The sequence below is a fragment of the Nuphar pumila genome, chromosome 9, assembly GCF_984573655.1.
Source record: "Nuphar pumila chromosome 9, dmNupPumi1.hap1.1, whole genome shotgun sequence".
In the NCBI taxonomy this organism is placed as follows: Eukaryota; Viridiplantae; Streptophyta; class Magnoliopsida; order Nymphaeales; family Nymphaeaceae; genus Nuphar; species Nuphar pumila.
In genome coordinates, this window is record NC_143257.1 from 113,804,184 (window position 1) to 113,817,949 (window position 13,766).

The window sequence follows — 13,766 nt, forward strand, 5'->3', positions numbered from 1 at the left end:
AAAAAGTTGGGTACAAATTTGGCATTATAAATTTCCATTTTAACTGTGAGTTTGCATCTAGAATCTAAAAACCAATTACATGGATCAATTCAGCAAAAAATACCTACATCTTGATCCAATAAATCCCTAAAGCAGTGGGGCACCGTACCATAACTGCTTTGAATGGGTAATGTGTGGGCCACTATCAGCCAAGCATTAAATAACTATGTGCCTAAGCCAAACTGCTAAATTTGCAAGTGCTTAGCTGGAGCATTAAATTTTCTTCTATCCGTGAGATTTAGGCTCCAAAAGGATCGTCTGACTAGATTGTTCATACTTGAGTGGATAGCATGCTTACTCTGACTTTGTCAAACTCGCCCATTTAAGTCTTATTTATGACAAAGGCTAACCAATCCCCGACTTGTCAAACTTGCCTATGAAAAATGCAGATGGCCTTGGGTCCGGTCTTATTTATGATGAAGGTTACGTTGGATCCTAGTAACGGATCTCATACGGATTTTAAATGAAACGTCAAGAACTAAAAAAAAATAGTGGGTTGATAACTATAACTCATCCCAAACCCAAATGCATGAATGAAAAATACATTAAAGTTTGGGATGAAAACGGCTATACCAAGAGGCTATATATAATCTAAACACATTAAAGTCTAGGAATGAATCCGAATAAATATAGTTGAATTAGTTTGGATCCAGGCAATACCATTGAATTCAGTTGAACCTATTAGACTTGCTTGCACAATTATCATACTTAAACAAGTCATCTTATGAGTTTTGAGGATATCTAAATGATGAGTCAAACAATTCAACATAGATCAAAGTATGAAGATCCGATTTTAGAATTATTTTTTACTCAAAACTCATTATGTGATATGAACCTAGTTATGGTTCGAACGAAATTTGTACATGACACAGGTGAGTTAGATCCATATTGGCACTATGAGATCTAAGAACATTTTATACGATTGAATATTATTTTATTGCATATGCTTATTGACAACTATTGTTTGGACCCATTATATATATATCTATTGTAGTTCTAAATTAATATAATAATATTTAAATTTATTTAACTTGGTTATATAAGACTATGAATGCTTTGATGTATGTTTAATTCAGGGCAGTTTCTTATTGGGTCCTCTTATTGAATGAAGCAAGAGATAGATTCAAAAAAGTATAATGTAGGATATATTTTATGAATCCATTTTATTTGAACTTAAGGATATGGATTTGAACGACAGTCATATCTTATATCACCCATGGTTTTCCTTGAGTTGTCTAAGCTTGCATGAAAATCTATTTTTCACTATTGATCATGTTGGACTTGATGATAACATCTCAAGTTAATTTTAGATATGTACTCATATAAATTCAATAGATTTGGATATACATTTTTTAAATTTGAACTTATAACTTATATGTTAACACATTTGTGGTTTGATTGCTTATTATCATATTTGATAAGATTAAATACTTGAAAAAGAATGAGCTTATAATGTTTGACATACCCAAATGATAATGGAACATGAAAGAATAATTCTCGTTGATTACAAATTTAGTGCATATTTAAATTGAATATGGATATGAGGATTTAAGCTTTATTACTAATGCATATTGCTTCTAGTTTGTGATGTCTTAATACACATATTGTTTAAGTGAAATACGTTAAAAAAGTAAGAGCTGAATTATAATTTGCACATGTATGTGAATATTTATATGCATATTATGATAAATAATCATCATAAATCGTGCTCCGTGCTCCCTATGGTTTGCTTGTATGAATGCATGAAGAAATATTTGTATACTTTATAAACTTTATGTATGATATATATGCAACATGGTGATATTCATATTTTTTTAAATTATATTTATGTATCGATCTAAAATAGGTGGTGGTTAACTTAACGAGAGTTGATTCATGTTATATGTGATGATAATGCACATGAATAGTGACAATATTGTTTATGGTAAAATATTAAAAAATATGAGCATTTGTCATGTTTGGCAATCATAATTGAGTTGATGAAAACACATAGTACTCAACTAGTATGCATGTGAACTTAGTACAAGGTTATTAACATATGATGATGCTCTAGAGTATGGTCATGGAAGAGCCATAAGAACCTCATGGCTAACTAATTAAGTGAGACCTATATTACGATGTATTGGAATGAATATAGAAACCTTATGGTATATGTGAAAAATAATTCACCATGGTTTGAATTGAAGATGCAGTAAATGGTGAAAACTGATTTTTTTTTTTTTTTGCTATGACATTTCACCTTAGCATTTTGATTGAAAATTCTGTCATGATGATAAACTCATATGGTTATGTGAAATGAGTGCATGAAAGCGTTATAATAATAAAAATCAACCTAGTTTGTGAATGTCTTCGTGACAAAGATATCATGAATGAAAAGTTCAACTAGTGTAGGTAAAACTTTATGATATCATGGCTAAACCCATACTATATGTGAAAAGAATCATGGTTCATATAATGATAGAAAGTGCACATAACTATGTAAAAAATTAACCTATAATATATGTAAAAACCTCATATTTAAAAATGAATGATAAAAAAAGCAATATAACTATGTGAGAAATAACTCATAGCATGTGAGAAAAATATCATACTTAAATATTGATATAATCCAAAGAATTGTGCAACTTTATTTGATACATGTTTTATTTTGAAGCATATAATATGCTTGTTCGCCCTTTATGGCCAAGTGAAAGATATTGAATCAAAGTAACAAATCTAGTGTGGCTACATGGTCTCACAAATGGAACCCCAAGAGCAATAAAAATGGTGGGCCCATAACTCTCATGCTTGAATGAAAAATACATTAAAGTTTGTGATGAAAATCGCTACACCAAGAGAGGCAATATAACCACAGCACATATGCTCAAAAATACAATTATAGGAAAATGACCCCTACCATTCACATATCTCTTTTGTCTTTCTGGTTCTCCTCCCTCACTCCACATATCTCGGATCAAGGAAAACCAACAAGTTATCTACTCTCTAACTTGCCAAACTTACCTATCATCCCACTAGATTTTTCATACTTGAATGGGACAGCATACCTAGCAGTTGACTCATTCAGACTACTTAGAAAGAGCGGCTAAGATGGAAAGATGATAAATGACCTACATTTTTAAGCAATTTCTTAGATTTAGGGTTTAAATGGGCCGGAATGGATTAGACTTGAATGTAGGCGTTACTGTATTAGGCACTAGTTAGTTGAGAGGAATTGTAGTCTAAGGTGCTTTTAAGCAGTGTGATTTTATCTACAACTATTGCAGTGTTCTCAGCATTGGCTAGGGAACGACGTACAAGTCCTCCTATATTCATAACTCGGTGGATTCATGCACAAATATGATGCTTTATCAAATGGAAGGTGAATGAGATGGTTTTCCTGGTGGTTTTGGCCTTTGCTTGAAAACAAGATACCGTTTTAACTGTCCATCCTTTATGTGTTATTTTTACATCATTCTGAAAATGGATCCTTTATTCACAGCATCTATTTGTGGATCTGAATTAGTGGAATGTGAGCTACCCAATCCCATGGAACAAGGAGAGATCAACCATCTAATTGCATTTTGGATTCAAATTCAAAATCTCAGCTGAATGAAAAGATGTAATATCAAATTTAGATAGAACGAGCTAATTATGAACATTTATATGCATTCACCATTTGGATTATGCATCGGATTTATATGCATTCACCATTTTGGTTTCAGATTTCATATTTGGATTTGGATGTAAAACTGCAACCCAAGTTCCGTATCATGTGTTCCTAATGAATTCCACTAAATGGATTAAGGTTCCATTGGACGTCTGACCCAAATACTATTATCCATGACAAATCCATGCTTTGGCTCTGTAAATGAAAATTGTATGGATCACAGATATCGCTGATTATTACATTGAGCTTTAGGAGAACATATCACCGTTCATTGTTGGTGAGTGGTGAGCCATCAGAACCTTCCATTACTGTGATCTATCATCTCCTACAGCTAAAATGGGGCCCATTAAACATGATGCCTGGTGATCTCACCTCCTGGGCCCGCTAATCACTGCGATGAGATGTTGTGGATGGTGGTGATGCCATATCACTAGCGGATGGTGATACGACTTGTCAATTGACTGCCCTACATGATACGTCTTGATCGTTGAGTAGTCATTAGAGAATCAAAGTCCGGTACGAATAGAACCTAGACCTAGCCTAGTATGGATTAGCGTGGGTGCTAAATAAAAACATTTTTTGAAGAAAGCCTGATTAAGTCCAGACTTTGGCCATGAGTTAAAATGAGCTTAGGTACCAGGTGAGCTAGTCAGTAGCTAAGTCAGACCGACTCGGCTAAAAGGTCGATGCACCCGCGTCGCATGTACTCAACACGGGTGCGATTTTGGATACAGGGTGGACATGGTCAACTAAGTGTCGAACTCGGTCAACGCATCGGGGCCGAGTCTGTTTACATTTTAGACTAAGTCAACTTTGACCGAGTCTATTTTTATCCATTTATTTTGGTAAGTGTGTGTTACCCTAATAAAATTACTTTTTTTATTTTTGCTTTAAAATTTACAATCTATATATATATATATATATATATATATATATATATATATATATATATATATATATATATATATATATAGCCGTGTCCATGTCAAAAAATCTTGAAATTAATTACTCTGCACCCGCACCCATGTGACATAGGTAAGTAGTCTTGGGTTTTAATTTGGGGATGATAATAGTGAGATTTATAAATAACTAACTATAAAAACAGAGTATGAAATGAAACTAACATTGTGTTTAGACACCTTTCAGACAGCGTAAGGAGTGGGGGATGGCTATAATTCTGCCAAGTTGGTTGTTGGTTGAGTGGAAGTTCACCAACTCTTTATTTATGCCCCACCATGACCCAGTTTCCATGTAAAGGTGAAGTGAGAAAAGAAGAATTAGGTGGCTGCTTGGTTTGTGTGGCTGTCTTGCCACTACAAGAAAATAGGTTGTTAGCGACGGACGTTAGCGACGGAAAGATTCCGTCGCTAGTTAGCGACGAATTGGCGAGCGACAAATATTCGTCGCTATTATCACTGAATCTTATGAAAGTAGCGACGGAAGATAGTCTGTCGCCTAGTCCGTCGCTAATTAGTGACGGATGTTGCGACAGATTGTTTTGTCGGTACGATCGCACCATTTACCGACGACGTTAGCGACGGAAACTAGTCCGTCGCTAACTAGCGACGGATGTGGCGACAGAATACAATCCGTCGCTATTTTCGCGAATTTGATTTTACGTTGGCTTAGCGACAGAATTAATCCGTCGCTAAGCCGTCGCTAACTTTCGAATAACCCTAATCCCAACCAGGTTTTCCTTTTCTTCTTTCGCTGCTCCTGCGCCGGTCCCGCTCCCGCCGTTCGCCGGTCCCACCGTTCGCCGGTCCCGCCGTTCGCCGGTCCCACCATCCGCCGGTCCCACCGTCCGCTGGTCCCACCGTTCGCCGCCCGGAGAAAGGTAACGCCCTCCCCCTCCCGTTTCCGGCAAGGGGTTAACCCCCTGCCGGAAAACGCAGGGGGTTAACCCCCTGCCGGAAACGGCAGGGGGTTAACCCCCTCCCGGTTCACGCAGAGGGTTAACCCCCTCCCGGTTCACACAGGGGGTTAACCCCCTCCCGGTTCACACAGGGGGGTAACCCCCTGCCGTTTCCGGCAGGGGGTTAACCCCCGTTTTCACACAGGGGGTTAACCCCCTACCATTTCTGGCAGGGGGTTAACCCCCTCCCGGTTCACATAGGGGGTTAACCCCCTGCCGTTTCCGGCAGGGGGTTAACCCCCATTTTCACGCAGGGGGTTAACCCCCTGTCGTTTCTGGCAGGGGGTTAACCCCCTCCCGGTTCACACAGGGGGTTAACCCCCTGTCGTTTCCGGCAGGGGGTTAACCCCCGTTTTGACGTAAGGGGTTAACCCCCTGCCGTTTTCGGCAGGGGGTTAACCCCCTTCCGGTTCACGCAGGGGGTTAACCCCCATTTTCACGCAGGGGGTTAACCCCCTGCCATTTCCGGCAGGGGGTTAACCCCCTCCCGGTTCACAGGGGGTTAACCCCCTCCCGTTTCCGGCAGGGGGTTAACCCCCTCCCGGTTCACAGGGGGTTAACCCCCTCCCGTTTCCGGTAGGGGGTTAACCCCCTCCCGGTTCACAGGGGGTTAACCCCCTCCCGTTTCCGGCAGGGGGTTAACCCCCTTCCGGAAAACGGAGGGGGTTAACCCCCGCGTTTTCCGGCAGAGGGTTAACCCCCGCGTTTTCCGGAAGGGGGTTAACCCCCTGCATTTTTCGGCAGAGGACCCTTGCCCCTTGCCTTTCCGGTAGGGGGTCGACCCGGGCAGGGGGTCGACCCCCTGTCGGAACAGCAGGGGAGTCGACCCCTTGTCAGAACAGTTTTTTTTCCGTGGTGACTTCATTTTAAAAAATTGTTTTTTTGTGCAGATTTCTCAACGGAACTCGCTTGTGCCCCGCCACCCGTGGTAAGTAAGTGACAAAAACAATGCAAATCGGGTAAATACCCGTGGTGAGTAAGTGAGGCAAGCGCATCACATGTTATTTAATTTATTGAATGTAACACTTTATTGTTCACACACTCACTTAGTTGTTGATATCTAGGACTGCTTTGTTGGAGTTCGGAGATCATGCTGAGCATGATTTTAATGTATGAATATGGAAGTGTTCTTATTTTTGGAGTACGGAGTCCATGCTATGCGTGGTAGTAGTTAGTGGGACATTGAAGTGTGTTTGCTGCAGGTACATGTTTGACATTTGTTTGATATGAATTATTTCGATGTATTGCAATGTTTGATGTGATTGTATCCATGCTTACATGTAGTTACTTTCAATTTGATTATGTCTTCCATGTGAAATTGTATACTGAAAGCATGCTTCAAATGAATGTATCGTGTCATTAATAGTTTGCACATGAAAATATTTAGTTATCAATGCATGCATCATAATTCTTGTGATTGTATGACATCATATATTGCATGATAAATTTGATATTTTCTTCATCATAGCATTTTGATGGTTCTCTTTTAACTGGTTAGGATACTATTCGTAACATCATACGACAGAATGACTGCAAACCGTGAATGGATGTACCGTAGGATAGTGGACAATGAGTTATCGCATGAATATATGGATGGTGTCGACAGTTTTATTGAATTTGCAACGGCAAGTGTCAGTACGGTAGATCCCACAGGTCGGATTAGGTGTCCCTGCAAGATTTGTAAGAATAATCGATTTGTAGAACCTCATGGCGTTAGACATCACCTATACAGGAAGGGTTTTGTGAGTGATTATCAGAACTGGACGTTTCATGGAGAAGAATTTAGAAACGATTTTGATGCACGGGTGAATGTGGTGCACGATAATCCATATACGAATTTGATATTTGATGCTGCAGGAACAGAACTGGGTTCTGCTATGAGTTCTAGTGATGTAAGAACTGCCGTAGATGAAGAATCACCAAACGAAGAATCTCGAGGACTCTGTCATCACCACTGTTTGTCTGTTAGAAAAGATATTTACGCCAGCATTTTTCGATGTTATGGAACATTTGATCATACATTTGCCATATGAACTAAGGGTTGGTGGCCCTGTGCAATATCGATGGATGTACCCATTTGAAAGGTATATGTTTTTTTATATTTGTCTCTTTAATGACAGATATTTAAAATTTGAAATGTATATTCTTGTCAGATGCATGTTCGACCTAAAAAAAAAGGTTCGTAATAAAGCAAGAGTAGAAGGCTCTATTTGTGAGGCGTACACTTTAGAAGAGATTTCAAATTTCTCATCTATGTACTTCGAACCTCATATTTCAACACGTTACACATGCCCGCCCCGTAACGATGATGGAGAACAAGTAACTGTAGCTGACAAGCTGTCGATATTTCAACGACTTGGGCATGCATTTGGTAGTTGCCGATCAAGGCTATTGACAGATCGAGAGCAAGATGCAGCACACATCTATATTCTTTTTAATTGTTCAGCGATCGACCCATACATCGAGTAAGTATATGTATATGCAACTCAATTATAAATCCTTTTATGTTCTATATGTGGATACATGGCTCGGTAATATAAGTATTTGTGGTTTGCAGACGATTTGATCTGGAGTTGCAAAGCAAAGTTTCACATCTCACTAATGCAGAAGTACAAAAAGAACGTGAAACTAAGTTTGTGGAGTGGTTGAAACAGTTGGTAAAGAAGCTAACATAAATTTTGTACTTATAAACAACACTAAGTTACTTAATTGATCGTGATCACAATAATTGTTTATGTCTGTGCGTAGGTTCGCCATGGTGATGTTAAAGATCAAGGAATATGTGATTTAGAAAATGGTCCGACCAAAGTTGTGCAATGCTACAACGGGTATATCGTAAATGGTTATCGATTCCATACAAAAGACTACGGTATAAACAAATCAACGATAAATAGTGGCGTGTGTGTCAAGGGTAGCAGCTACGGTGAAAATGAACATGATTACTACGGTGTTATAGAGGAAATAATGGAGTTGACTTACTTAGGCATGAATAACAGGGTTACGGTATTCAAGTGTCATTGGTTTGATCCAACTGCAACAAGACTCGACAAAGCTTCAGGCATTGTGGAGGTGAATCATAAATCCAGGTTTGGAACATATGAACCATTCATATTAGCCTCGCAAGCTCAACAAGTTTATTATACTTCATATCCGAGTATAAAAAAGTCAGATAGAAATGAATGGTGGGCAGTTTGCAAGGTGAAATCCAAACTATACCCCGAGTATGATCAGTTACAAGAAGATGAGTTAGCTGAAGACAGTGATTACTATCAATCAGATGATGTCTGTGACTTCGCTTATGGTCACGATGTTGCGCATGATATGCATGTCATATCTCCATTAGCTGATGAAACATTCATAGAGGAATGTGATCCAAATGATGTACCAAGTGGATGGGCAAACAATGAAGAAGAAGAAGAAGAAGAAGAAGAAGAAGAAGAAGAAAGTCAAACTAGTGACGAGGAAGAATTCTCAAGCTAGTGAAAAAAATCTTATACTACAAACCTCTATTTAAATGCATTGTAATACTTGATGTGAGTTGTATTGCAATACTTGGTGTGAATGATTAAAAATTTTATTTCAATGTATTGTAATACTTGATACGAATGATTCGAATGCATTGTAATTTATCTGAATGTATTATAATTTATGCAATTAACGAATGATTTGAATTAGTGCAATACTTGATGTCAATGATTTGAATTATTTGAATGCATTGCAATGCTTGATGTGAATGACTTGAATGCATTGTAATACTTGATGTGAATTATTTGAATGTATTGTATGACATATGTTATTTGTTAGAATATGGTTCGTGGAGGTTATAGTGGTCGCTCATCCAGTAGTAGCCAGGCTCAACCTTCATCTTCACGGGCTCCTGTGATAGGTATATCATATAACTAATTATCTTAAAGTGGTCGATTCCAGGTCCCTCTCAGGTATAATCACATATATAGTTTTTTTGACTATCTTAAAGCACATCTGAGCATGGTAGAATCACATATAGAGTTTTTCTAGATGCCTTAGAACACATATGAACATGCTATAATCACATATTCAATTTTTTTACTGCCTTAGCACACATATGAGCATGATAGAATCACATATATATATATTTAACTTTTTGTCTGTCTTAGAGCACATATGAGCATGATAGAATCACATATAAAGTTTTTTTGATTGCATTAGAACACATAAGCATGCTATAATCACATATTCAGTTTTTTTACTGCCTAAGAACACATATGAGCATATTATAATCACATATTCTGTTTTTTGACTGCCTTAGCACACATATGAACATGCTATAATAACATATAGAGTTTTTTAACTGCCTTAGAACACATATGAACATGTTATATATCATTTATGATAGAATCACATATAAAATTTTTGGCTTTGCCTGCCTTAGAGCACATATAAGCATGCTATATTCACATATTCAATTTTTTTACTGCCTTAGCACACATACGAGCATGATCGAATCACATATATAGTTTTTTGCTTGCCTTAAAGCACATCTGAGCATGGTAGAATCACATATAGAGTTTTTTTATATGCCTTAGAACACATATGAACATGCTATAATCACATATTCAATTTTTTGACTGCCTTAGCACACATATGAGCATGATAGAATCACATATAGAGTTTTTTTATTGCCTTAGATCACACATGAGCACATGATAGAATCACATATAGTGTGTAATTTATTTCATTATATTTTGTTTATCAATACTGACTGTTCTTTTCTTGTGTAGGCTGCTAGCGATAATCAGGGTAGTGGAGCTGAAGGGACAGATAAAGACAATGAACAAGAAGACGCACAAAATCTTGGCGATGATTAGAGGACTATGTTGAAGAAGTTCTATTTTTTTTATTTTTCCTAATTGTAATTGTTGAATTGTAAATAATTAAACTTCTTAGTTTTAAGGTGGAACGATTAATTATTATAGATACTTGTTATATGAATTTTTTTGTGTGGTTTGTTTTTTATTTACAGGAAATATAAATTGTACAGGAAATATAAATTGTACAGTTCTCCGTAATTAATTTTTAAATAAATTTTTTTTTATTTTTTTTCTTTTTTGCGACGGATTAGCGACGGATGATTCTGTCGCTATTCATATTAATCTAGCGACGGCTTAGCGACGGAATTAAATCCGTCGCCACGCCGTGGTCGCCGTTTAGTACCGGCGGATTGGCGACGGAATATAGCGCTCGTTATTCCGTCGCAATTAGCGACGGACTTGGCGACGGAATTATTCCGTCGCCAGTTAGCGTCGAAATATTCGCGACGTAAGCATACTGTCGCCGCGTTGTCGCTAATCCGTCGCTAACCATGTTAGCGACGGATTAGCGACGGAAGGTGGTCGTCGCTAATCTACTGCTCTGTTGTAGTGTGCTAGAGAGGTGGTATGAGTTTCAAAGGCTTTTGGTCCATGTGTTTAGTGCTAGCTTTTTGCACATATGGCATTGCGGGTGCTAGTGCAGGAATTCCAGTCTTCAATGTGAAGAAGTTTGGAGCAAAGGCTGATGGCCAAACAGACGACAGCAAGGTACGTTCCACGGCTAATATGCATATAAGTAGATCTACGTCACAAATCTCATTTTCAGCAAAATATCGACACAGAAAATGTCATGATAATTTGAAAGTGCTCCATGAATCATAAGCACCCATAAACTGGAATCATATAAAATTTATTGTACCGAAACCATTTCACAGCTGAAGCATGAGCTGTTTCAAAAAAAAAAAAAAAGAGCTGAAAACATGAGTTGATTGGCATGTTTGAATCCATCATATGCGGGTGGTGATTATTTGATTAATATTCATGTTTAAAACAATCAAATGCAGATGACCTTTGGTACGAAGTTTAATCTTAAGAGATGATAAGTAATGTTGGTCATTAATATCAGATTCCTCTCAGGTCGTATGGACCTAAGTAGATCTTCACAAGAGTAAGATGCACTGACTTGGGATTATTATCAATTCAGGCATTAGTAGATGCGTGGAAGGCTGCTTGTGCATCAAATGGACGGGTTCATATGGTGATACCACAGGGCACATTTCTCAGTGGCCCAGTTGAGTTTGAGGGTCCTTGCCCAGGTGCATATCCTATCGTAGTAGAGGTGAAAGGAAAGGTGATAGCTCCCACAGATCTCTCCCAATTCCCATCAGACGCTTGAATATCTTTCCAACACATCAATGGCCTGATGTTAACTGGTGATGGCACTTTCGACGGTCGTGGTGCCTCGGCTTGGCCAAGCAATAAGTGCCCCAAAACTGCAAACTGCAAGCAACTACCAACAGTAAGATGAGATGATCATTTGATGCATATCTTTCATTTGAAGGAACAGATGGCTTAATTTAGTTATTAAGACTTGTTGTGAATGTCTGAACAGTCTTTAAGATTCAAATTTCTCACCAACTCAACCATACGGCATATATCCTCAGTGGATAGCAAGTTCTTCCACATGCTTATCTTTGCCTCACGGAACATCGAGGCTCATCACCTAAAGATATCAGCACCAAGTAACAGCCCAAATACTGACGGCATCCACATTGAGGATTCCACTGGGATCAGTATCTATAGATCTTCCATTGGCACTGGTGATGATTGCATATCCATTGGACCTGGCAGCAACCAAATCACCATCTCAAATATTATATGTGGACCAGGCCATGGCATTAGGTAAGATAGGACACAGATAAATGATCAAAATACCACGAAAGCGCATGAATTTGGTCGAGTTTTTCCTCAACTTAATCAGTTGCTTCTGTTTTCTTTCATGTCATAACTTTTTTCCTAAGTTTTAAGAGTAAATTAACCTTGACAGCGTTGGTAGCCTTGGCAAGTATGCAAACGAGAAAGATGTGACCGGGTTAAAGGTAAGGAACTGTACCATCATGAATACCACAAATGGTCTGAGAATCAAGACCTGGCCTGGATCAAAGAAGCTCCATGCGAAAGATTTGACGTTTCAAGATATTTTTATGGACAACGTCAAAAATCCCATCATCATCGACCAAGAGTATTGCCCTTATGATTCGTGCCCCAGTGAGGTGGGTGACTTTTTAACTTGTCTGACAGGCCAAGCCATTTCTTTTTTACTTCAGTAAAGTTGGAAGAAGAAAAGAATGAATTTCTAGGTGTTGCTCACCTAACTCAGACCTGGATCCTACCGGTTAAAGCTAGCCCAAGATGAATGAATGCTAGTGTACGTTTTAATTTTCGTTTGTGTTTCCTTGCACTGAAACAGAGACCACCATCGAAGGTGAAGATCAGCAATATAAACTTCAAGAACGTGATAGGAACATCAGCTTCACATGTAGCAGTAAAGCTCGTCTGCAGCAAGGAGTTCCCTTGTGAGGGCGTTGGGCTTAGTAACATCAATTTGAGGTACAATGGACAAGATGGACAGACCACCTCTACATGTACTAATGCAAATGTAGTCCCTAACGGCACGCAGGTGCCGCCTGCTTGTGTACTGATTTGAACAATGAAGCTGTGCGCCCTTCAATTAGATTTACACGATTTCCTTTGTGAATATTGATGTGTAGCGTTGATTTGATCAACGTAGCTATGCACCCTTCAATTACATTTACACGATTTTCCCTTTGTGAATATTGATGTGTAGCTGTGCAATACTTTCAAACGGTAACCTGATTTGTAAAATGATTCACTTGAGTACCAATACAGCTGAATCAAGGTCTAATTAAGCTAAAACATGTTAACGGATCCCCTCCATATTCTTGCTCATCCCACACACACACACAGGTCGGCAAGTAGAAAATTCGACTAAAGTATGCTGAGAGATGGAGCCATGGAGGGTGGAGGCACATTTTTTTTTCCATGTCTTTTAGGGGAAAATATTATCACCCTCATGCGTACCATACTCTCTAGTACAAACCAACCATTCCTTCATATTTCCTTGATTTTTCTTTATCAAGCCTTATATGTATATGATCTATATGATTTGTTTATCAAAAACATGATTCACATTGTCCAATTGTGTTCTATGAGCTTATTTTCTAAAGGCTACACAATCAATGGTATATAATGCATCAAAATTTCACTATTAATCATATTTTTACGTTGAAACTACAAGATTAAAACTGCACGGATCTCCTAATAAGTGGACCATGATGAATCTATATGTAGGGTC

General features: G+C 38.3%; 1 protein-coding gene across 1 annotated transcript; it reads left to right on the forward strand.

The window, feature by feature from the left end:
* Window positions 1-11,087: 11,087 nt before the first annotated feature.
* LOC149828934 (exopolygalacturonase-like) lies at window positions 11,088-13,148 on the forward strand. Its single transcript, XM_090017002.1, has 5 exons — window positions 11,088-11,158; window positions 11,595-11,909; window positions 12,003-12,292; window positions 12,438-12,663; window positions 12,861-13,148. Exons 2-5 carry the CDS (start codon window positions 11,814-11,816, stop codon window positions 13,095-13,097), a joined length of 849 nt encoding a protein of 282 aa, XP_089873128.1. The 5' UTR covers window positions 11,088-11,158; window positions 11,595-11,813; the 3' UTR covers window positions 13,098-13,148.
* Window positions 13,149-13,766: the final 618 nt, after the last annotated feature.

Excerpts from the sequence above, each read along its gene's own strand:
- LOC149828934 (XM_090017002.1), top strand. The coding sequence starts at position 11,814 with ATGTTAACTGGTGATGGCACTTTCGACGGTCGTGGTGCCTCGGCTTGG. Across the intron at positions 12,293-12,437 it reads GGACCAGGCCATGGCATTAG|CGTTGGTAGCCTTGGCAAGT; the intron begins GTAAGATAGGAC and ends TAACCTTGACAG. Across the intron at positions 12,664-12,860 it reads ATGATTCGTGCCCCAGTGAG|AGACCACCATCGAAGGTGAA; the intron begins GTGGGTGACTTT and ends GCACTGAAACAG.